At 41.6% G+C, this 23302-nt stretch overlaps 1 protein-coding gene across 28 annotated transcripts in view; it reads right to left on the bottom strand.

Moving 5' to 3' along the window:
* The window catches only part of Cdk12 (cyclin dependent kinase 12), a 110581-nt gene extending 89324 nt beyond the window's left edge, over nt 1–21257 (bottom strand). For 22 of the 28 annotated variants that reach the window (XM_076543313.1, XM_076543315.1, XM_042282734.2 and 19 more), the window contains exons 1-5: nt 19580–21257; nt 11265–12143; nt 2467–2643; nt 983–1122; nt 426–596 (exon numbers count right to left, since the gene is read on the bottom strand). In XM_076543313.1, coding sequence (XP_076399428.1) covers nt 426–596; nt 983–1122; nt 2467–2643; nt 11265–12143; nt 19580–20622 — 2410 coding nt within the window. In that variant the 5' untranslated portion in view covers nt 20623–21257. The remainder of the gene's footprint in view (nt 1–425; nt 597–982; nt 1123–2466; nt 2644–11264; nt 12144–19579) is intronic. The other 6 variants (XM_076543329.1, XM_076543318.1, XM_076543322.1 and 3 more) reach the window with 1 other exon arrangement.
* Between the last annotated feature and the right edge of the window lie 2045 nt (nt 21258–23302).

Below are 23302 nucleotides of genomic sequence, written 5' to 3'. Positions count from 1 at the left end.
CCAGCTTAATCTGCTAATATATATTTTAGGTCAACTGCAGGTAGTATTCACTTTTTTTTTTCTTGTTAATTATTTGTGTGTGTGTGTGTGTGTGTGTGTGTGTGTGTGTGTGTGTGTGTGTGGAGCATGCATGGGAAGGTCAGAAAAAAACTAAGAGTTGGCTCTCTAATGTCACCTGTGGGATAGAGGGTGTCAATCTTGAAAGAAAGCACCTACACCTGCTGAAGCATCTGGACAAGCCCCACCTTTTTTTGGGGACAGGGTCTCTTACTTTACTTAACTCTAGTTCTAGGCCCTCCACCAGCATGGGATGTATATACTGGAGATGGAGAGTTAATAGCAGTTATTGTTCTTGCAGAAACACATGTGCTTGCAGATAAAACCTCATCACATGAAATTAAAGAAACAGAAACTTCTGCTATTACCTTTATCTTTCTTGAAATCTAGTGCATCTTGTTTGTCTGTGACAATCTCCTTCATGTTAACAACACTTCGATGGACTAACTGACGAAGGATTTTGATCTCCCTGATGGCTGTGATTGGGAAGCCCTCCTTCTCATTGTCTAGCCGAACCTTCTTCAGAGCTACTAGTTCTCCTGCAAAAACACACGCACACTGTCACAATAATCAACTCAAAGTTCTTTTTGAGCTGTTTTCTTTGTCATTAATCTTTGAAGGACAACAATGTTTATTTGTAATTTGCCTTTATTGGTACCATAAATATCCTAGAGATAATTTAAACTACACAGGAGGATGGGCAAAGGTTACATGCAAATATTATGTTTTCTATGTCAAGGACTTGGTACCAGGAGGTCCTGGAGCACACACTAAGGGTTGACAAAACTATTCTTTTGGAACATTTAATCTACTTAATAATTAAGAAAACAAATCAGAACCTAAAACATTTTTCTAAATCTATTTAAATATTAGTAATTGTTAAATTTTTACGCTTCTGACATCAAAAATTTATGGAAATACTTACCTGTGTCTTTGTCCTTGGCTTTATATACTTGGCCATAGGTTCCTTCTCCAATAATCCCAATAATGTCAAACTTATCTACGCATCGCTTTCCCCAATCACTTTCTGTTTGTCTTCTTTCTCCATAACGAGGACAACAAATTCTAGAAAGAAAACCAGTAAAAACCATTACTTTTTGCCATTAAGTGACTGCCTTTTTATAAAATTTTTGTTGAAATGACAGAAATGAAATGAAATAATAAACTGTCAGTGATTATAATGGAATTCTGGCTTCAAAAGATACAAGGTTGTGGCAGGACATGTGGGTTTTCACTAAATACATGGATTGCTTTTCCAAAAAAAATGTGGCTAGGACTAGCATGATGGTGTCAACTTTTTTTTTTGAGACAGGATCTCACTATGTAGCTAGGGCCCTGGCTGTCCTGGAACTCACACTATAGACCAGGCTGGCCTTAAAGGATCAACCTGCCTCTACCTTCCAAGTGCTGGGATTAAAGACATGCAATTTCTCTGAGTTCTAGGCCAACCAGGGATACACAGGAAGACCCTGTCTCAACAACAACAAAAATGTTAGCTATGTATTATGCTTGGTGGTTTGAATGAGAACTATTCCCATAGGCTTATGCAGTAGAATTCTTGATAGCGTTAGAAAGATTAGGAAGTGTAGCCTTTTTGAAAGAAGTGTGTACTGGAGATGGGCTTTGAGATTTCAAAAGCCCAAGCCAGGCCCAGTGTTGCCCCCGCTATTTGCCTACGGATCAGGATGTAGCTCTCAGGATGGTCCTTGCAGGCCACCATGCTCCAAAACATGGGAATAGACCAAATGTCTGAAACTGGAAGGAAGCCCCCAATTAAATGGTTTCTTTCACAAGAGTTGCTAGGCCAAAGTGTCTCTTCACAGCCATAAAATAGTAACTAAGATAGCTATCCGTAGGAACAGATAGGCATCCTTGCAAGGAAGACCATTTTCTTATAAAATTGAAATAAGAGATATATTTGTTGGCTCTCACATCTATGAGTTGTGGAAGATATATAAATTTTAGATTTAAAACAAAAGATAAGCTTTTTAATTAAAAAGAGATCCCTAAGCTGGGTGGTGGTGGCTCATGCCTTTAATCCCAGCATTTGGGAAGCAGAGTCAGGCAGATCTCTGAGTTTATACCAGCTCAGGCTACACAGTAAGTTCCGGGACAGCCAGGGCTACACAGAGAAACCCTGACTAGAAAAACCAAAAAAGAGAAAAAAGAAAAAAGAAAGACCCCTAAGGCATTGGTGAAATGGCTCAGCAGTTAAAAGGCATGGACCAGGGTTCAATTCCCAGCACCTACATGGTGGCTTATAACTGAATATAACTGCAGTCCCAGGAGATCCAGCACACTCGTTTGGCCTCCTGGAGTACAAGTTACATATTTAAGGCACAAAAACACATAAAGAAAAAATACTCATATACATAAAGTATAAAAATTATACATCTCTGGAAAACTTACTTTGGTCTCTTTTTATATGGTTGTTGAGGAGGTGTAATCGCCTTTGGCTCTGGAGAATCTGGGGGAGATGGATCTCCACCTGGTAGCTCAGGAGGAAGAGGCAAGTCTGTGAGTAAGTGGCGAGTCCTCTGCTCCTTCTCTTTCTTTGCAGGTTTTGACGGAAGCATTTCTTTTGGACTAAATACAGATGAAAGGATAAGAAGATTGCTCAGAGACTACGCTAATAAAGCTTTAAAAGAACATTATAATGCCCAACTATTAAAATGATTAAGACTTTACTTATGGGAGCTAGAGAGATGGCTCAGTGGCTAAGAGCACTGGTGGCTCTTTCAGAGGACTGCTGTTCAATTTCCAGCACCCACATGACAGCTCACAACTGTCTATAATTCCAGTCCCAAGGAATGCCTTGTCCTCTTTTGACTTCTGTGGGAACCAGACACACAGGGTGTACATACATAAATGTAGGCAAAACATTCATACCCATAACAATAAACCTAAAAAAAGAAGACTAAAAAGTTAGAACTTAGTGAAGTATATTAGTTACATCCTGAATAATATAACCAACTTTTAAAGAACATGATTTGGTGTTTACATTTTATCAAATATTAAAATAATAAAGTAAGCATTGTGAATATGGCTACTTCCTAATGTGTGAAAATATTGGGGGAATGTGCTTAATATATTAATATTTGAGGTATACTTTTATAAAAAAAAATTTAATGCAACTTTTTGTTTGTTTTTTTGTTTTTGTTTTTAGAGACAGGGTTTGTCTGTGTAGCTTTGTGCCTTTCCTGGATCTCGCTCTGCAGACCAGGCTGTCCTCGAACTCACACAAGATCTGCCTGCCTCTGCCTCCCAAGTGCTGGGATTAAAGGTGTGGGCCACCATCGCCTGGCTTTAATTCAATTTTTAAGGATTATTTATTTATATGTACAATGTTCTGCCTGTATGTATGCCTGTGGGCTAGAAGAGGGCACCAGATCTCATTACTGATGGTTGTGAGCCACAATGTGGTTGCTAGGAATTGAACTCAGGACCTCTGGAAGAGTAGCCAGGTCTCGTAACCTCTGAGCCATCTCTCTAGCCCATAGTGATAAAATTCTTGCCTAGCAAGTGTCAGACTCCAAGTTAAATACGCAATACCTGGTGAGGAAGGGGAAGGATCTAAACTTGGTAAGGTGTAGGCAGGAGGATCAGAAATTAAAAGAGGCCAGCTTCAACTACATAGAAAGTTCTTTTTGTTTTGCTTTGTTTTGTTTTTCTTTTTGGCTTTTCAAAGACACGGTGTCTTTGTGTAACCACCATAGCTGTCCTGGAAATCTCTCTGTAGACAAGACTGGCCTCAAACTCAGAGATCCACCTGTTGATGAGCCCAGAGTGCTGGGATTAAAGGTGTGCCAACACTGAATAGCTTACACAGCGAAGTTTTTAAGACTAGCAACTATATGCAATCCCATTTCAATATTTAAAACAATACAAAAACTCTATTTAACGGCACTCCTGAAATTTCAAATTTTCTGAGATGAAATAAAATATACAAAGCAAGTTCTAAAAGTCACAATGTATGACTGAAACTCATACAATTTATGAAACTTACTCTTTAACAAAAGATAACTTTCTCTAACAAAAGATTTAAATGAAAGAAGTCAACAATTTGAAAATACTTGATTACTAAGGACGTAAAAAGAACTTAGGAAAAGGAAATACTATATGAAACTGTTTTACAGCTAATTTGACACAAAACTACTGAAAAATATACATAAGAACTTTAGTTATTTGGGAACTGAATTCACTGATCTTGGACCACACAAATAAGTACTCTCAAACTAAAAAGGTAAAAAAGTTCAAGCAGCAATTTCAGACTTATTAAGATCCTGACAGGGGCTGGAGAGATGGCTCAGTGGTTAAGAAGAGCACTGGCTGCTCTTGCAGAGGTCTTGAGTTCAATTCCCAGCAACCACATGGTGGCTCACAACCATCTGTAATGAGGTCTGGTGCCATCTTCTGGCCTGCAGGGATACATGCAGGCAGAACACTGTATGTATAATAAATCTTTACAACTATGAACAAATATAGACAATTAGAAGGTATTCAGTTTAATGGGTAGATAAACATTATAAATTTTTATTTAAAAAAAAAAAAAAGACCCCAACAGGACTCATATAGCCAGCAAATTATACTAGTCAGTATGGAAAAACCTAAAGACAGCTTCCTAGGAATCAAAAAACTACTCAAATTTGGGGATCTTCATCCTTTTTTTGGGGACAAGGTTTCACTATGTATTTCTGGCTGGCCTTGAACACCAAGGAATCTCTTACATTAGCCTCCTCTGTACTGGGATTATAGATATGTGCTATAAACCCAGATAAATCCCAATTTATAAAAGATTTACTTTAAAATTCTGTGTGTGTGTGTGTGTGTGTGTGTGTGTGTGTGTATACATATGTGCATGTGAAATTATGTGCTCAAGCAGATCAAGTATCACATTCCCCGGTGCTGGAGTTACAAGGGGTTGTGATTCACTAGACATGGGTTCTGAGGACTAAAATTGGGTTCTCTGAAAGAGCAAGTACCTCTAACTGCCAAACGATTTCTTCAGCCCCAGCACCCCCACAAAATTTTCTTTTAGATTCATTCATGAGTGCTTTGCCTGTAAGTATGTCTGTTCATTACATGTATGCCTGTTACTTGAGGAAGTGGTAAGCTTCCAAGTGGGTGCAGGGAACTGAACCCTGGTCCTTCATAAGAACAAGCGCTCTTGAGCCGGGTGGTGGTGGCGCATGCCTGTAATTCCAGCACTTGGGAGGCAGAGGCTGGCGGATCTCTGTGAGTTCGAGGCCAGCCTGGTCTACAAAGCGAGTTCCAGGAAAGGCGCAAGGCTACACAGAGAAACACTGTCTCGAAAAACCAAAAAAAAAAAAAAAAAAAAAAAGAACAAGCGCTCTTAACCACTAAGCTAATTCTCCGCCGGACCGTGCCCGCACCGCCGCCCCCCCCAAAAAAAACATTTTTTTTCTTTTTTTTCTTTTTAAAGATAATCATTATGTATAGTTTTCTACCTGTATGCCTGAAGAGAGCGCCAGATCTCATTATAAATGATTGTGAGCCACCATGTGATTGCTGGGAATTGAACTTAGGACCTCTGGAAGAGTACCCGGTGCCCTTCCTTAACCATTGAGCCATCCCAGCATTCATGAGGCAGGGGCAGGCTGATCTCTCTGAGTTCAAGGCCAGCAAAGCCTACATAATGAGTTCTAGGATATGTACTGGGAGGGACCCAGTTTCCTTAAAAAAAAAAAGAAAAAAGAAAAAAGAAAAAAGAAAAACCATACACACACACACACAAAATTTTAACAGGTAATGCTTCTTACTAATTTTTATCATCTTAGTCCCTGTAATGAGAATGAGTAAGGAATCTACTTAGTTTGTAACACACACACACCACTGAGAAGTCAATGAAGAAGTCACCTAACTTCCTGTTTACATACCCCTAGGAAAGATGAGCATTTATCAGAATCTCCAGTCAGATTTTCCTACCAAAAAAAGTTTAATCAGCAAAAACTGAGACAGAATATAAGCTTTTAAAATATCTCTAATTTTTAAATATCTAAAGAAGGATAATTATAATTGCACTATACTGTAAAAATATTCTTTATAAATCTCAATTCCTCAGGAACTAAGAGATTTTCTGATCCATCTCTCCAGCCCCCTCATTCACAATCTTTTTAAAGGTTCACACGTGATGATTAGATTGCCTTAATTCTTGTGCATAAGAAATAGTTGGCTTGGCCAGGCAGAGTCGGCGCAAGCCTTTAATCCCAGCTCTCAGTAATTTACAGATCTCTGTAAGTTCAAGGCCAACTTGCTCTACAAAATGAGTTACCAAACAGCCAGGGCAGCACAGAGAAACCCTATCTCAAAAAAATAAAAAACAAACAAACAAACAAAAAACAACAGAAAGTTAACTCCTACCAAATTTTACAATCTTGAAGTTTCTGGTGATGAAATTTAAATTAACCTGTAGGTAGAATGGAAACATTTCTCACCTGGCTTGTTGGCACATGCTTTTAATCAAAGTACACAAGAGGCAGAGGCAAGTGAATCTACAATCAAAGTCAAAGTTCAGGCCAGTCAGGTACTACACCGTACCTGGTATTTATTTATTTATTTATTTATTTATTTATTTATTTATTTATTTATTTATTTATTTAGATTCTTTGACCTATGTAGGGTCTCTCTACATAGCTCTGACTCTCCTGGGACTCAGGATGTAGGAACTCATACAGTTCAACCTACCTCTGCCTCTCCAGTGCTAGGATTAAAGACATGAGCCACTGCACCCAGCTGTATCTTTGTGTTTTAAAATAGGTTCTCTTCCTGTACCTGTGGATTGCTTGATATTTCATATGCTGATCAGACTGGCATTACACTTCCTATGATATCCCTGTTTTAAACTACTGAGTACTGAGATTAGAGGTATGTGCCACCATACCTAGAGTGTCTTTTGGGGAGCAGGGATGTCAAGAAATCCCAGGGCTCAGGCCATGAAGTAGGAGGAATCCCATGAGTCAGATAGGATTTACACAGTACATTCCAAACCAGCCTGGTCTACAAGCATATTAGAGGTCACCCAAAGCTATATAATAAGACCCTGTCTCAAAAACAAACAGAAACTGCAAACAAGGGGCTGGAAAGATGGCTTAGCAGTTTAGAGCACTTGTTGTAGAGAATTGGGGCACCTACCTGTATGGTGATATTTTATTTGTACTGAAATGTGATTTTAATTTTATGTTAATAAATAAAGTTGCCCTGGGGTCAGAGCTATTAGAGCCATAGCAAGAGCGTGGCGGTTAGAAGAGCTAGGTAGATTTCTGTGTGTTCAGGGATACAGCCAGTATTGGAGACATATGCCTTTAAGACCTGGAGGGAGGTACTTACAGGCAGTGATGAGGCAGTTATGTGGTTGGGTTTACAACCAATGAGAAGGCAGAACAGAAGGACTAAAGACAGACAAACAGGAAGAAGCTCTCTCTCGGGGAAGCTAGGAGCACTGCAGGAGGTAAGATTTTAGCTCTGAGCTCTGACCTCTCTCGGCTTTCTCTTTTACATTGGCTCTGTGTTTCTTATTTTAATAAGACGATTAGTTACATCTATATACCGGTTGGCTCACAACTATCCTATAATTTCAGGTTTAGGGAGATCTGACACTGCTGGCCTCCTACATTCATATGCATAATACTTTTCCACATATAAACACAATTAAACAATGAATCTTAAAAAAAAAAGTTCTTTTGAGGGCTGGAGAGTTGATTTGGTGGTGACAGCTCTTCCAGAGGTCCTGAGTCCAATTCCCAGCAACCACATGGTGGCTCACAAACCATCTGTAATGATATCTGGTGCCATCTTCTGGCCTGGAGGGACACACGCAGGAAGAACTGTATACATTATAATCTTTTTGTTTGGCTTTGTTTTTTGAGACAGGGTTTCTCTGTGTAGCTTTGGCACCTTTCCTAGATCTCACTCTGTAGACCAGGCTGGCCTCGAATTCACAGAAACCCGCCTGCCTCTGCCTCCTGAGTGCTAGGATTAAAGGTGAGTGCTACCACCACCTGGCAATAAATCTTTAAAAAATTTTTTTTTTCTTTTTGAATTCTCATTAACTAAGTTCATTTGCTCTGTCACCAGTATAAACTTTGTTATCAGATTGTATTATATCTTCTTCATCTAATTATTTTTAATTATTTTATTATTTCGAGTGTATGGATATATGTATGTCTATATAAGGTCCCGCATGTAGTGCCTGTAGAGTGCAAGTCTTCTGGGACTGGAGTGACAGACAATTTTGAAGCACTATGTGACCACTGGAGGCTGAACCTCAGTCCCCTCTTGAGATCTGGTGCCCTTTTCTAGCCTGCAGGCATACATGCAGATAGAACACTGTATACATAATAAATAAATAAATCTTAAAAAAAAATTTTTTTTAAATCAACAGGACTGGAGAGACAGTTTAGTCAGTAATGTGTTTGCTGCCCAAGCATGAGGACTTGAGTTTGATCCTTAACATCCACATAAAAAGTTGGGCCTGGTGGCACAGGCTTGTAATCACAGCAGAAACATGGAAATTCAAGGGCTAGAGAGATGGCTAAGTAATTAAGAACACTTGTAGCTCTTCCAGAGTACAGCGTTCAATTCCCAGCACCTGCACAGTGGCTTTCAAACACCCATTCAAAGGATCTGCTACATTATGTATGATGCACAGACAAATATGCTGGCAAAACACTTATAATTCAAATGGGTTTTTTTTTTTTTTTTTTTTTAAAGACAGGGTTTCAGTCGGGCGGTGGTGGTACACACCTTTAATCCCAGCACTCGGGGAGGCAAAGGCAGGCAGATCTCTGTGAGTTCGAGGTCAGCCTGATCTACAGAGCGAGATCCAGGAAAGGTGCAAAGCTACACAGAGAAACCCTGTCTCGAAAAAACAAAACAAAACAAAAAAACCAACCAAACAAACAAAAAAAGACAGGGTTTCAACAGACCTGGCTGTCCTGGAATTCATTTTGTGGAACAAACTGGCCTCCAACTTAGAGATATACCTGCTTCTGCCTCCCAAATGTTAGTATTAATGGCTCACACCCAGCTACATAAAATACATTTAAAAATTAAAACAAATATAAGGTGGGTGACTCCTAAGGAACAACATCCAAGGTTGACTTCAGAACTCTGTTTGCACACCTGCACTCACATACATGCATACACCCACACAGAATCATCACTCAAATTACTGATGTCTCCTAGAAAGTGTTAAGTTTGAGAATAGGTTTGCAATTTAAGATAAGCAGTACTTATTATTCTATTTACAATGAAGTCTATGATAGTAAATGCAACTCATCCCCTAGAAAATAAGAGGGTAAGATCTCAACAAAAAAGCCACTAAGACTATACTTCCATACCATGTCCCTGGCTTCAGTATATCTGTTTGGAGGTCTTGTTCAACTAGTATGGCTGATAGATTAAAAAAGCATTTCATAATGTCATTTATGAGATTCATGCTTCTAAATCATTTCAGTAATAAACACTCAAAGTACTCATTAAAATTTAAAATCTTCCCATCATCCCATTGTGAGTTATAGTCTAATTGGCAAATATTCTTCATACTGCTCTTTTTTTTTTTTTTTTAACTATAAGATTCGTGATTTTTAAAAACTGTATTACCGGCCAGGTGACAGTGGCACATGCCTTTAGTCCCAACGCTTGGAAGGCAGAGCCAGGCGGATCTCTATGAGTTCGAGGCCAGCCTGGTCTACAAAGTGAGTTCCAGGACAGCCAAAGCTGTTATACATAGAAACCCTGTCTCAAAAAAACAAAGTGTCACTCTACAAATTCTCTACAGATATTAAAATATTAGAGAAAAAAAACAGAGCTGGCAAGATGGCTATGTGGTTAAAGATGTTTGCCATGAAACCCTGCTGACCTGAGTTCCATTTAGAACCAATGTAAAGAACCATATCCACAAAGTGGCCTTCTGATTTCCACATGTACAACACGGTATATGTGTTCACACGCACAAATATGCACACAATAAACTTTTTTAAATTAAAATAAAGATATGGGGGGGAAATGTGGTATCAGGGTGCCCTCTGGTCTCTGATGCAGATGTGTATACACACACATAAATAAAAATAGCACACTTAGGCCTGGAAAGATGGCTCAGGGGTTTAAGAGTGATTATTCCTCTTCCAGAGGACCTGGTTTGGTTCTTAGCACTCACATGGCAGCTCACCAACACTTACAACTATAGTTCTAAGAGATCCAATAACCTCTGGCCTACACTGTCCTGTATCCATGTGGTGCACATATATTCAGGCAGGCTCATACACATACATATAAATAAACAAAAAATATGCAAATTGAGTAAAGTTGGGGCCGGAGAGATGGCTCAATAATTAAGAGCACTTGTTACTCTTCTAGAAGATTTGAGTGCAGTTCCCAGCACCCACATGGTAGCTTGGAACCATCCATATTCTTATTCCATGGGATCCATCACCATCTTCTGAACACACATAGTACACGTATACATACATGCAGGCACAATAGTCATACATACACACACACACAAGAAAAACCTAATTGTTATCAGGCATAGTGGTGCATTTATCCAGGAGATTGAGGTAGGATTCCTGTGAGCTTAAGGTTACCGGAGATTTTATGGTTAAGTATAACAAGACCCTATCCCACCCCAACCACAAAAAGTGCCCATCAAGATAATTCAGCAGGTAAAGGCACCTGCCAACAATCCTGATACTGGATCCCTGGGATTCACAGGACAGAAGAAGAGAACTGTCTCCCACCAAATTTTCCTCTGGCCTCCACACAGAGACACTCCATACACACTTGAAAATCAAAAAAAACCCAACAATGTAATTTTAAAAAATGAAAGGAACCCCCCCTCCCAAGTTCTAACTCTCTATTCTCAAGTAAAACAAGAATGGACTTTTCCTAAGCCGGGCGATGGTGGCGTATGCCTTTAATCCCAGCACTCAGGAGGCAGAGGTAGGCAGATCTCTGTAAGTTCGAGGCCAGCCTGGGCTACAGAGCAAGATCCAGGAAAGGCGCAAAGCTACACAGAGAAACCCTGTCTCAAAAAAACCAAAAAGAATGGACTTTTCCACTAAAAAACAAAGCAGTTCCTAACCATAAAAGCATCATGGATATGCATTCTAATAGTTTCAAAAAACTTAAACAGAAAATACATTATACATCAAGAAGACTAACTCCTTTCATCCTATTATAGGACTTACCTATCCAAATCATCATCTCCAGGTAACAAGGGAGGGAGGGGCAGAGGAGGCAATGTTGAAGTTTTCAGGTGTGGAATAGCAGCTGTTACAGATACTTGAGTCTTCACAGAAACCTGTACAGGGGGCTGAGAATTTGTCTGAGAGGATAGAGTAGATGTCCTTGAGTGAGGAGAAGAGGGTAAAGTTGAAGAACTAGAAACAGGAACTTGACTAAATGGTGGTTGGGGAGGAGGCAGAGGTGGCTGCAGTGGAATAGCTGGTAGTGGAGGCAAAGGTGGCAAAGGGGGCGTCTGAGGTGGAGGGGTAGTAGATGGTAAAGGGGGTGGAGAAGTAACTGTGGGGAGAGGTGGAAGGGTCTCCTTTTCTGACGTCTCTGTCTCCTTTGAAGTAACAATCACCTCCTTCGGTGCTACAGGTTTAGTGTCTTTTGTTCCCTGTGCTTTCAAATCCTTAACAACAGGATGCTTCTGCAAGTTCTCATCCAACTTAACTTTCCCTGTATCTAAACAATTTTTTAACTCTGTGTTTGAATGTGTTACATTTACCAGTTCAGTATCTGGGGTAGACTTTTCTGACTTTATACCTCTGGATAACTTTTTAGACTCTAACCCTGACTCCTTCACCTCAACTTTATCTTTTTTAGTCAAAGTTATGGGTGAACCCTTCGAATCTTTTCCATCCATTTTTGCTGCTGCTGCAGCAGCTGCTCTTTCCTTCTTTTTTCTACTGAGTTCAGCTCCCAGGCTGGAATTCAATGGAAGCCTGACGGGTGAGATACTGGAATGACGGCTGCGTGACCCGGATCTCTTCTTTTTACTATGAGAAGATGAGTGTCTTGAATATGCAGGACTTCTGCTTCTGGACTTCATGGATTTCCTACTGAAAAAAGAAAAAAGGCAGTTTAAAATAGACAATATACAGAGATAAAGAGAAAAATAAGTCAGTAACATAGGGTCTAGATCTGTAAATTTAATCCCATTCTGAATTATCAATTTTAAAAGTAGATTAAAGCCAGGTATGGAGGCACACTCCTTTAATCCTAGCACTTGAAGGGCAGAGGCATAAGAACCTGAGTTTAAAGACAGCTTACTGTCTACAAAAAGTAGGGGTTGAGATGGAGAAATGGCTCAGCCGTTAAAAGCATTGACTGCTCTTCCAGAGGTCCCTTGTTCAGTTCCCAGCACCTACATAGCAGCTCATAACCGCCTTTAACTCCAGGATACGGCACTCTCACACAGACATACATACAGTCAAAACACAAATAGACTAAAAAAAAAAAAAAGGTAGGGGAGGAATGGGGTTAGGAGAGGCTAGCTCAGTGGTTAAGAACACTGGCTATTCTTTTAGAGGAGTGGGGTTCTAATCCCAAAACCCACATTGTGGCTAATTAACTGTCTATTACTCTAGTTCCAGGTGATCCAGCTCCCTCTTCTGGCCTCCCGGGACACTGCAAGTACATGGTGTACAGACATATAGGCAAACAATAAACAATCCATACATATAAAATAAAAATAATTATAAAACAAGTCAGGTATTGTAGTGCATGCCTTTAGCCCCAGCACTTGGGAGGCACAGGCAGGTGGATCTGTGGGAGTTCAAAGCCATCTTAGTCTACAGATTGAGTTCTAGGACAGCCAGAGCTACATAGTGAGACCCTGTCTTGGAAAACGCACGCACACAGAGAAAAAGAGGTTCAAAGTTGAGACTAGTTGGTCTGGCAGTGGCACACACCTTTAAATTCAGTACTTGGGAGGCAGAAGTAGGTAGATCTCTGCCGAGTTCAAGGCCAGCATAGTCTACAGAGCCAGTTCCAGGACAGCCAGAGCTACACAAAGAAACCCTGTCTCGAAAGAAAGAAAAAGAAAAAAAAAGGGGGGGGCGGGCAGCAGTGGCACATGCCTTTAATACCAGCACTTGGGAGGCAGAGCCAGGCCGATCTCTGTGAGTTTGAGGCCAGCCTGGGCTACAAAGTGAGTTCCAGGAAAGGCGCAAAAGCTACACAGAGAAACCCTGTCTCAAAAAAAAAAAAAAAAGAAAGAAAGAAAAAAAAGAAAAAAGGGTCAGGGGTTAAAAGCACTGCCCAGTACGTACTTGGTAGCTCAAACTATCTAACAGCCACTTCTTCACTTCTTATCTCCTTGAACACCAGGTATGCATATGGTACACATGCATACATGCTGGAAAACACTCATAAACATAAAATTTTAAAGTATTTAAAAAAGAAAAAAAGGAGCCGGGCAGTGGTGGCGCACGCCTTTAATCCCAGCACTCGGGAGGCAGAGCCAGGCGGATCGCTGTGAGTTCGAGGCCAGCCTGGGCTACCAAGTGAGCTCCAGGAAAGGCGCAAAAAAAACTACACAGAGAAACCCTGTCTTGAAAAACCAAAAAAAAAAAAAAAAAAAAAAAAAAAAAAAAAAAAAAAAAAAGAAAAAAAGGCTGGGCAGTGGTGATGGCACACGCCTTTAATCCCAGCACTCAAGAGGCAGAGGCAGGTGGGTCTCTGTGAGTTCGAGGCCAGCCCAGGCTACAGAGTGAGATCCAGGAAAGGCGCAAAGCTACTCAGAGAAACCCTGTCTCCACAATAAATAAATAAAAGTCATCCTTGCTATACAGCAAACTGAAAGCAGCTTGGGCTACATGAGACTATTTCTAAAAACAAAACAAAACAAAAATTCTAAATCCTGCATGAATATAAATTTGAATTAAGTAAAACTAAAAATTCATTTGGCTAGGACTTGGCTCCTGTTTGTAATGCCAGCACTTAGGAAAACCAAGGCTAGAGAATTACTGAGACTGAGAAGCCAATGAAAATCACACAGTGAATTCCTGGACAGCTTGCACTATTCAGACCTTATTCCAAAAACAAACAACAAAAAACAAATAAGGGGCTGGAAGAGATGGCTCAGTGGTTAAATGCGTACTAATCTAGCAGAGGACCCAAGTTTGGTTCCCAGCACCCACACTGGGCAAAACTACCTGTAACTCCAGATCTGGGAATCTGGAGCCTCTGGCCTTCATAAGCACAAAAATACATATATAATTTAAAATAAAAACAAAACTAAAAAGAAAAAAGAACCATTCATCTGGGTTGGTAAGTTCATGGCTTTAGGATCTCTGTGAATTCCAGTCTGCTCTACAAAGGAAGTTAAGCCAGCCTAAGCTATATACCCTGTCTCAAACAAAACAAAAAAATAAAACAGAACTGGCATGGTAGCAGCACATATTGGTAATCACAATACTAAGGACGCAATTTGTTGCAATTGAAAAAAATAAAATAAAAATAAGCTGGTCAGTGGTGGCTCACACTTTTAGTCCCAGCACTCTGGCAGCAGAAAAGGAGGATCTGAGTTCAAGCCAAGTCTAATCTACAAAGCTAGTTCTAGAACAGACAAGGCTAACAAAGAAACCCTGTCTTGAAAAAAGAAAATAAGTAAATAATAAAAAATTTTAAAAAACAGAAAAGCACCAAAACTGCCCACTATGTAGTCATATTCACAATGCTTACTTTGAGTAAATCCCTCCACCCCCACCCCAGACAGTTTCTTTCTGTAACTTTAGAGCCTGACATTGAACTCCCTCTGTAGACCAGGCTGGCCTCACAGAGATCTGACTGCCTCTGCCTCCCAAGTGCTAGGATTAAAGATGTGCACCACCACTGCCCAGGGAGTAATTTTGTTGTATAAATCTTTTTTTTTTTTTTGTCTTTTTTTTCAGAGCTGAGGACGGAACCCAGGGCCTTGCCTAGCGCTCTACCACTGAGCTAAATCCCCAACCCCAGTTGTATAAATCTTTATCTGCTTGTATTTATGTAAGAGCACTATGTCTGTGCCCAGTGTCCACAGAGTTCAGGAGGGTATCAGAATCCTTGGGACTGAATTTAGAGATGTTTGTGTCACTGTATCGGTGCTGGGAATCTTCCTCTGGAAGAACTAGTGCTCATAACCACTGAGCCAACACTTCAGCCCAACTTCTAACAACTGACCCCAAGGCCTTCCATTTACTAAGGAAACAGCCTACTACTTACTACTGATCTATATTACCAACCCTAACTCTTTCTTTTTTTAATTTTTTGTGTTCTGAAGCAAGATCTTGTTACCCAGACTAAGTTTCCCTAATAATCATGATCATTTTGTCTTAGTCTCCTAAGTGCTGTTATTAATGGTATTTCTTAGTTCCTTTAATAGAAAAATGATTTCCAAAATCAACATTTTAGGACATATAAGACAAGAAATTACTACATGTACAAATAAACTTGTTTTAATTTTTGAAACAGGATCTTACTATGTACCTCTGGCTAGCCTGAAAATTGATATGTAGACCAGGCTGGCTTCAAACTATGCCCAGCTACAGTCAATGTTCTTAACTGCTAAGCCATTTTTCCAGTCCAACAAATAAAATTTTTATGAGGAATGACTATGAAATAAAATTTGGAAATCTATAGAACAGATTATTCTAAAGTCTCATTAATTACTTTTTTTACTCATTAATTACATTAATTGTTTTACTATAATCCTGCTCAAGATTCAGTATGAGGAAAACCAACAATCCAAACCACTAAAACTGACTAGAGCCAAGCATGATGGTCCATGCCTTTAGTCCCAGCAGTTGGGAAGAAGAGGAAAGCAGATCTCCCTGATTTGAGGCACCCAGGTCTACGTAAGTTTCTGGCCAGACAGGGCTGTATAAGACCCTGTCTCAAAAAAAAAAAAAAAAAAAAAAAAAAAAAAAAAAAGGACCTGGGTGTTGTAGCAAACACCTTTAATTACAACACAAGAGAGACAGAGGCAGGTGAGTTCAAGGACAGCCTGGTTTGCATATGGAATTCTAGGGCAACCCTATCATGACCCTATCAAGAATAAAGCTGGGTGTAGTGGTCCATGCCTTCAATTTCAGCATCAGGGAAGCAGAGGCAGGTGACTCTGAGTTCCAGGTCAGCCCTGGTCTACATGGTGAACACTTGCTTAACATGCAAAAATCTCTGGGTTCATTCACAAGTGCTGACCCACAACCAAAATGGTGCTTGTTCCCAGTTTTTTTTTTCCCCAAATGAAGAGTCTACCAGAGTGCCAGGATAGCCAGGGATTCACAGAGAAATTCTGTCTTGAAAAGCCGGAGGGTGGGGGTAGGGGGGGGTGGGGGGATGATTGAATATAGGGCCTTAAGAATACTATGTAAATTAAATTATATCACCAGCCTTCTTTTTGGAGGGGAAGGCAACTTTTCAATTCTTATTATGCCAACATGGTGGCACTGCCTTTAATCCCAGCACTATGGAGGCAAGAGGCAGGAGGATCTGAGTTCTAGGCCAGCCTAGTCTGTATTAAAAAAAAAAAAAAAAAAAAAAAAAAAAATTTGTAGACTGGCCACGGCTACATATCAAGACCTTATGTCAAAAATAAATTTTGTGAGGTAGTGTTGGCACACACCTTTAATCCCAGTACTGGGGAAGCAGAGGCCCAGACTGGTCTACAGAGCCAGTTTCTGGACAGCCAGGATACACAGAGAAACTGTATCTTGAAAAAGAAGAGATGGGCTGGAGAGAAGATGGCTCAGGGGTTAGGAGTACTGGCTGCTCTTCCAGAGGACCTGGGTTCAATTCCCAGCACCCACATGGCAGCTCATAACTATCTGTAACTCCAATTCCAGGAGATCTGACACCTTCACACCAATGCACATAAAAAATAAATTATTTAAAAAAATAGATTTTTATTATTATTGTGCATGTATGTGATCTGTGGAGGTTGAAGGATAACTCTGTGAAGTCAGTTCTCTGTTTCCACCGCATATGAGGTTCTGAGGATTAAACTCAGCTATTTAGCCATCCTGTCAGCCTATTGTTTCGTCTTTTTGAGACAGGGATTCAAATAGCCCAGGCTGGCCTCAAGATCAAAATTCACTTGCTACAGTTTCTCAAAACACTGAACTTATGGATGTGTGTCAGGCTGCTCAGGTTCCACACTTGGATATTTCTTGCTATTTACTGTTAAGAATTCCAATAAATAAAATTATGTAATGTGTGAATACAAATAATGCTCTCTACAAGCCAACAAAAAAAGTGCATGTTCCCAATATTTTATGTTTATATTTGCATCCCCTACTACCATACTGTCTCCATTTCCTCATAGGTTTATATCTGCCACCACTACATTAATTTCAATTAAGGAACACAACTTTCTCAATTCACTTAAGAGAACTTGATATCTGCTATTTTCTCTAAGAATCTAAAAGGAATTATTTCAAAATAAAAGCTCTCACCCAAAATCCCGAGTGAGATATAAAATATAAAAGCCTTTTATATTTCTAAACAATAAACTTTTTTTAAAATTACTTTAATGTTAATACTCTCAAGAAAACAAATATTTTGGCTAATATGATAGCTCATGTCTGTACTCCCAAAGTCAAGAGGTTAAGGCAGGATTGTTGGAAATTTCAGGCCAGGTTGAGACCAACATAGGCTACATAGTAAATTTCAGGCCACCCTAGATTACAGCGTGAAACCCTGTCTAAAAAACATTCTGAAAACATTTCTTAGATTTCCTTTCAAAAGGATGCAATATTATAAATGGTACATTTTATGACATATGTATTCCACTATAAATAAATATCTCTCCAAAAAAATTATGCACTCTAAGAAATTATATTCATGCTAAATGTTTACAAAAGTATGCTGTTTGCTACAACTTTTAGATAAAACAAAAGATGGACTAATGGAGATAAACAGATGTGACAAAATACGTTAATTGCAGAATTTAGGTGTTAGATACATGCATGTTTATTATAATTCTTTCAACCTATGTTTGAATTTTCTTTAATACCAGAATGAGAAAATACTAAGAATACTTATGCACTGTAGTTAGGCAAATACACTTTAGTTGTTTAAGACAGTGAAATATACACTGACTTATAAAACATATGCATGAATTAATCTTTACCAGTGGTCTTCACTGATAAAATGTACTGAGTCATACTATGTACAAGACACAGTAACATGCTTCATATTTATTAATCTCACAACAGCCGTGAAGTAGGTGGTTTTTATTCCTATTTTCCACATGAAGAAACTCAGGTGTGGACAAATTAAATCATTTGCCAAAGGTTACAAAGAAATATTAAGATTCCACTCAGATAAAATTTAAGCTCCTGTTGTTTTTGTAGACAGATATGGGTCCACACATGAGACAAAAACACAATTTTCCATAGACAAATTCCAATCAACACATCTTTTCTTAAAAAAAAAAAAAGTCAAGCTGAAGGCATTATTACTACATATTTCAAGGAAGATTAAAAAACTGCTAGTAAGTGAACAGTGGTGCTGCAAAAAAAAAAAAAATCAAGCTGAAGGTATTATTACTACATATTTCAAGGAAGATTTTAAAAATTGCCAGTGTTAGGTAAGTGAACAGTGGTGCTGTTAAAAATAAATAAATAAAAATTCAATGAACTGTTGCCAGGCGGTGGTGGTGCATGCCTCTAATTCCAGCCGGGAGGCAGAGACCGGCAGAGACAGGCAGATCTCTGTGAGCTCGAGAGCGAGCTCCAGGACAGGCACCAAAACTATAGAGAAACCCTGTCTTAAAAAACCAAAACCAGAGGCCGGGCGGTGGTGGCGCACGCCTTTAATCCCAGCACTCGGGAGGCAGAGCCAGGTGGATCTCTGTGAGTTCGAGGCCAGCCTGGTCTACCAAGTGAGTTCCAGGAAAGGCGCAAAGCTACACAGAGAAACCCTGTCTCGAAAAACCAAAAAAAAAAAAAAAAACCAAAAGCAAACAAAAAAAAATTCAATGAACTATTTGGAACCACTTTTTGTCAAAAAGAAAACACTCTCATTAGCTCAATTTTCACTAAACAGTTACAAGACATAACCCCAAATCATAGATTTGGGGACACAGTAGATAAAATTGGTAGGATAACAGACAAATGGACTCAAAATAGTAGAAATAAAAATTTATAATTTCTCAATTCTCTTGTGAATTCCAATAAAGTTTAAGCACTGGTACCAATATGACTTACAAAGTTTTAAGACAAAGCAACAAGTATCTAAGTTTTGGAGACCATGCACTCCCTAGGCAGAGGCGTGATTTCTTACAACTCAAGTTTCCCCATTATTGAAAAGTACATACCTACCTTGCTTGAGCAGTTGGAGGCATGTGAAATCTTTACTTCTCAATTCTGGGTTAAGGGAAAGCCAGACTTACCTAAATGACTAGCCAACCTAGTGAAGGACGAACACTGCAAACTTTAACAAAATGTTATAAAGACTAATGGTCAATCCCTCCCAACCCACCCTACCTTAGGAAAGACAGGTAAGAGCTCACCTGGGGATTGGACTCCGACTCAGAGACCTCTTGCTCAAGAAAGGGCTGCTAGATCGCCTTCGACCATAGGGGCTGGGTGATCTCCCGCTGTAAGAGCCACTCCTTTCATAGCTCGATGACCGTCTCCGGCTATAGGGACTCACCGACCTCTGTCGTCTACTGTAGGGACTGGGTGACCGAGTGCTGGACTGGTAAGCAGAAGGCTCTTTGTAAGGTGGGCTGATTGACTGCCTTCTTGAGGTACTCCCTGGACTCTTCTTGTAGGAGTCATAATTGCTAGAGGTGTGAGACCTTGGGGGGCTAAGGTCATAGTCTTGGCCATAAGAAGCTCCTGAAGGGCTGTCATCTTGCTTGGAACTGTCAGACCATTTCCTATGGGGACTCCTGGATCTCCGTTTTGGGCTATCCACTGTTTTGTAACTTTTGGGTGTTTCCCTTTTCCGATGACTCTTACTCCGGTCCTTGTGTCCAGACTTTAACTCCCGCTCTTTCCGGGTCTTCTCCTTGTGGAGTTTGGATGACCTGGATTCCTTGCTGCTGCTTTTGGAGACCTGTGCCTTCCCATAGTCATCATTCCCCTCCATTGAACGCTTGGAGCTTCCCGATATCCGGTCCTTCAGAGATCCAGATTTGGAGACTTCCTGGTTTTTCTCCTTTTCAGTCTGTTTGGTTTTTAGCAAGTCTCGGGTCCGCCGGTGCTGGTGGTGACGATGTCTGTGCAGGCGGTCGCTCCGATCCGTTCCGCGACGTTCATCGTTCTCCCTGCGGTCTACTTTGAAGGCCATGTCATCCGAGAAGGTGTCTGAATCAGAGCTGATGTCGTCATACTCCACCAAAGGTTTGATCACCGTGCCCAAAGATGCCGCTTCGGGGGTTAGCAGCCCCGCATCTTTGGAGTGCTTGGACTTGTGCCGCTTGTGCTTCGACACCAAGCGGTGACGCTCCCTGCTGTTGGAGCTGCCGCCTCCCGCGGACGGCTGCGAAGTTCCAGAAGCGCCTCCGCTCCCGTCCTTCTTGCCCCCATGTCTCTCTGGATTGGGCATTCCCTTTCCCCGAGCCTGAAGAAGGGGGAAAAGTTCCCCGGCACTCCAGGAAGCCCCACCCTCCCCCCCAGCCCCAACTCCACGCCCACCGAAGAAGCCCTAGCCGGGGGTGGGGAGGGAAGGGACCTTAGGCCAGGCTCCTCCTCCCTCTCGCCTCCTCAGCGCCCTCCTACATGAGGTGGGGGGGGGGGGGGTGAAGGAGCGAGGGAAGAAATGAGAGAGTTCCTCAGCGGGGGAATCGCCAGACAACCCGGGGCGACTCGCGTCTGCTCCTCACCGCCGCCCACCCGCGCAGCCAATCTTCGGGCCCGCGAGCCGGGAGCGCAAGGAAGTAGGAAGCCGACCGCCCGAGCCTGAGGGGCCGACGCCGGCTCCGGCGCCCTGGGAGGACTGCGCGGGCCCTTGCCCTATCTATCCGGTAGCCCGGCTCGGGGCGGCTTCCCGTCGCCCGGGCTCCGCGGCCGAGGTTGCCTCGCCTTCCTCTTTGTCCCTCGTCCCCCGAGGGAGCCCCTTCCCTGGCCTCCGCCTCACCCCCGACACCTCACATACACATCCCGCTCCCTCACCCAGACTCAGGCACACACTAGATTAAACCGAAACGGCACTTGGCGGAGGGGGAGGGGCGAGCGCCCAAAGCATCGCGAGATTCCGCCGGCCTCCCGCGATACTTCGCGCTTCCCTTTCCACCGCGACCCGTGCCTTCAGCCAGTCAACGCGAGAGCAGGAGCCGAGCCGCAAACGCGTCCCGTTAGGCTCTCGCGATAGGTCTACAACTCCCCTTTGGAGCGGAGCTGTATAGAAGCGGAAGTTGCCCCGATTACCTTTAAAACTTGAACCCTAACTGATAATTCTTTGGGTAAATACGCCTAGGTTCTGCTGGAGCCGCATCTTAGCAGGCTTGTAAGACGTCATTTGATTTTTCAGAATCTTTTTAAACAAGGGGCAGGTGGACGTCGGGGACGTTACAACTGAAGTCTGCGAGTTTAAACAAAGCTTGCTGTGAAGTGCCAGGCATTTTGCGTTCATTTTCTCTGCCCTCTTCATCTAGCCCCCGGGGCCCGGCGGTGGTGACGCACACCTTTAGCCCAGTATTTGGGAGGCAGAGGCAGGTGGATATCTGTGAGTTCGAGGCCAGCCTGGTCTACAGAGTGAGTTCCAGGACAGCCAGGGCTACAGAGAAACCCTGTCTCCAAAACAACAACAAAAAACCTAACCACAGGACACTGTCTTAATTGCGATTTTACAGGCGAAGAATTCCAGATTCAGAGAAGTTGTTTAGGGACAGAAAAGTTAGTGCAGAGTGCCAGAGGGAAAACCTGACTCACAAAGATTGAGCTGCCTCTGCCTGAGCCACTACACCCCACTTTTACAGCCACTACACCCCACTTTTACATTGTTTTAAATAATTTTAAATGTCAATTGAACAAGAGAAATAGACAAAAAGGATATATGAAGATAACTATGGTTGAAATGGAACTCAATCATCTGAATGGTTTGCTTAAATCCAGATTCTGAAGACCTTTTAAGTAGTTTTTTTTGTTTGTTTTTTGTATGTTTGGTTTTTTTGTTTTTTGAAACGAGTTTCTCTGTGTAGCTTTGTGCCTTTCCTGGAATTCGCTTTGTAGACCAGGCTGGCCTCGAAATCACAGAGACCCGCCTGCCTCTGCCAAAAAAAAAAAAGAGAGAGAGAAAGAAAGGTTTTTGGTTTTGGTTTTTGGAGACAGGGTTTCTCTGTGTAGCTTTGCGCCTTTCCTGGAACTTGCTTTGGAGACCAGACTGGCCTCGAACTCACAGAGATCCACCGTCCGGCTGAAAGAAAGGTATTAAAAGTCAGTTTGAACCCGGCACACCTTTCAGTGGGGAGGCAGGGACAGGCAGACTCTGTAACTTCGAGGATAGCCTGGTCTTCAAATCGAGTCCCGGACAGCCAAGGCTCCATTACACGGAACAGAAGAAACAAAAGTCAGTTTGAAGCCTGGTGGGGTGGAGCACACACCTTTAAACTCAGCACTCTGGAGGCTTAGGCAGAAGATCTGTATGAATTCCAGGCCAGCCAGAGTTGCATAATGAGACCCTGACTTTAAAAAAAAAGGGAGGGAGGGGCCCTGGAGAAATGGTTCAGAAGTTAAGAGCACTGACTGCTTTTCCAGGGGTCCTGAGTTCAATTCCTAGCAACCACATGGTGGCTCACAACCATCCGCAATGAGATCTGTTGCCCTCTTCTGGCATACAGGTATACGTGAGTGTAGAATACTGTATACATAATCAATAAAATTTTGAAAGAAAGAATTGGCTTGACTGAATGCACTGTGCCAGTTTTATACAGGGATAGACTCTTTATCTTGAAAAGGTGGAGGGCAGCTGGATGAAAAATGAAAACTCTGGGATAAACTACACATAAGATTGATGTTTTGTTGGACTGGAGAGACGGTTGAGTGGTTAGGAGCTTCCAGGGGACCTGGGTTCAATTCCCAGCACCCACATGGCAGCTGACAACTGCCTGTAACTCCAGTTCCAGGACTTCTGACACCCTCACACATACACATGTGCAGTCAAAACACCAAATGAACATAGAATAAAAGTGAATTTTTAGAAAAGATTGAGGTTTTGCCATCACAAAAGCCAAATTTCTACAGAAAAAGAAGAAAATGAGACTCAGAACGACTGGGTCTAGCCCGGC

Source organism: Peromyscus maniculatus, chromosome 8 (genome assembly GCF_049852395.1).
Source record: "Peromyscus maniculatus bairdii isolate BWxNUB_F1_BW_parent chromosome 8, HU_Pman_BW_mat_3.1, whole genome shotgun sequence".
Classification (NCBI taxonomy): domain Eukaryota; kingdom Metazoa; phylum Chordata; class Mammalia; order Rodentia; family Cricetidae; genus Peromyscus; species Peromyscus maniculatus.
This window is presented reverse-complemented; position numbering and strand designations above follow the sequence as displayed.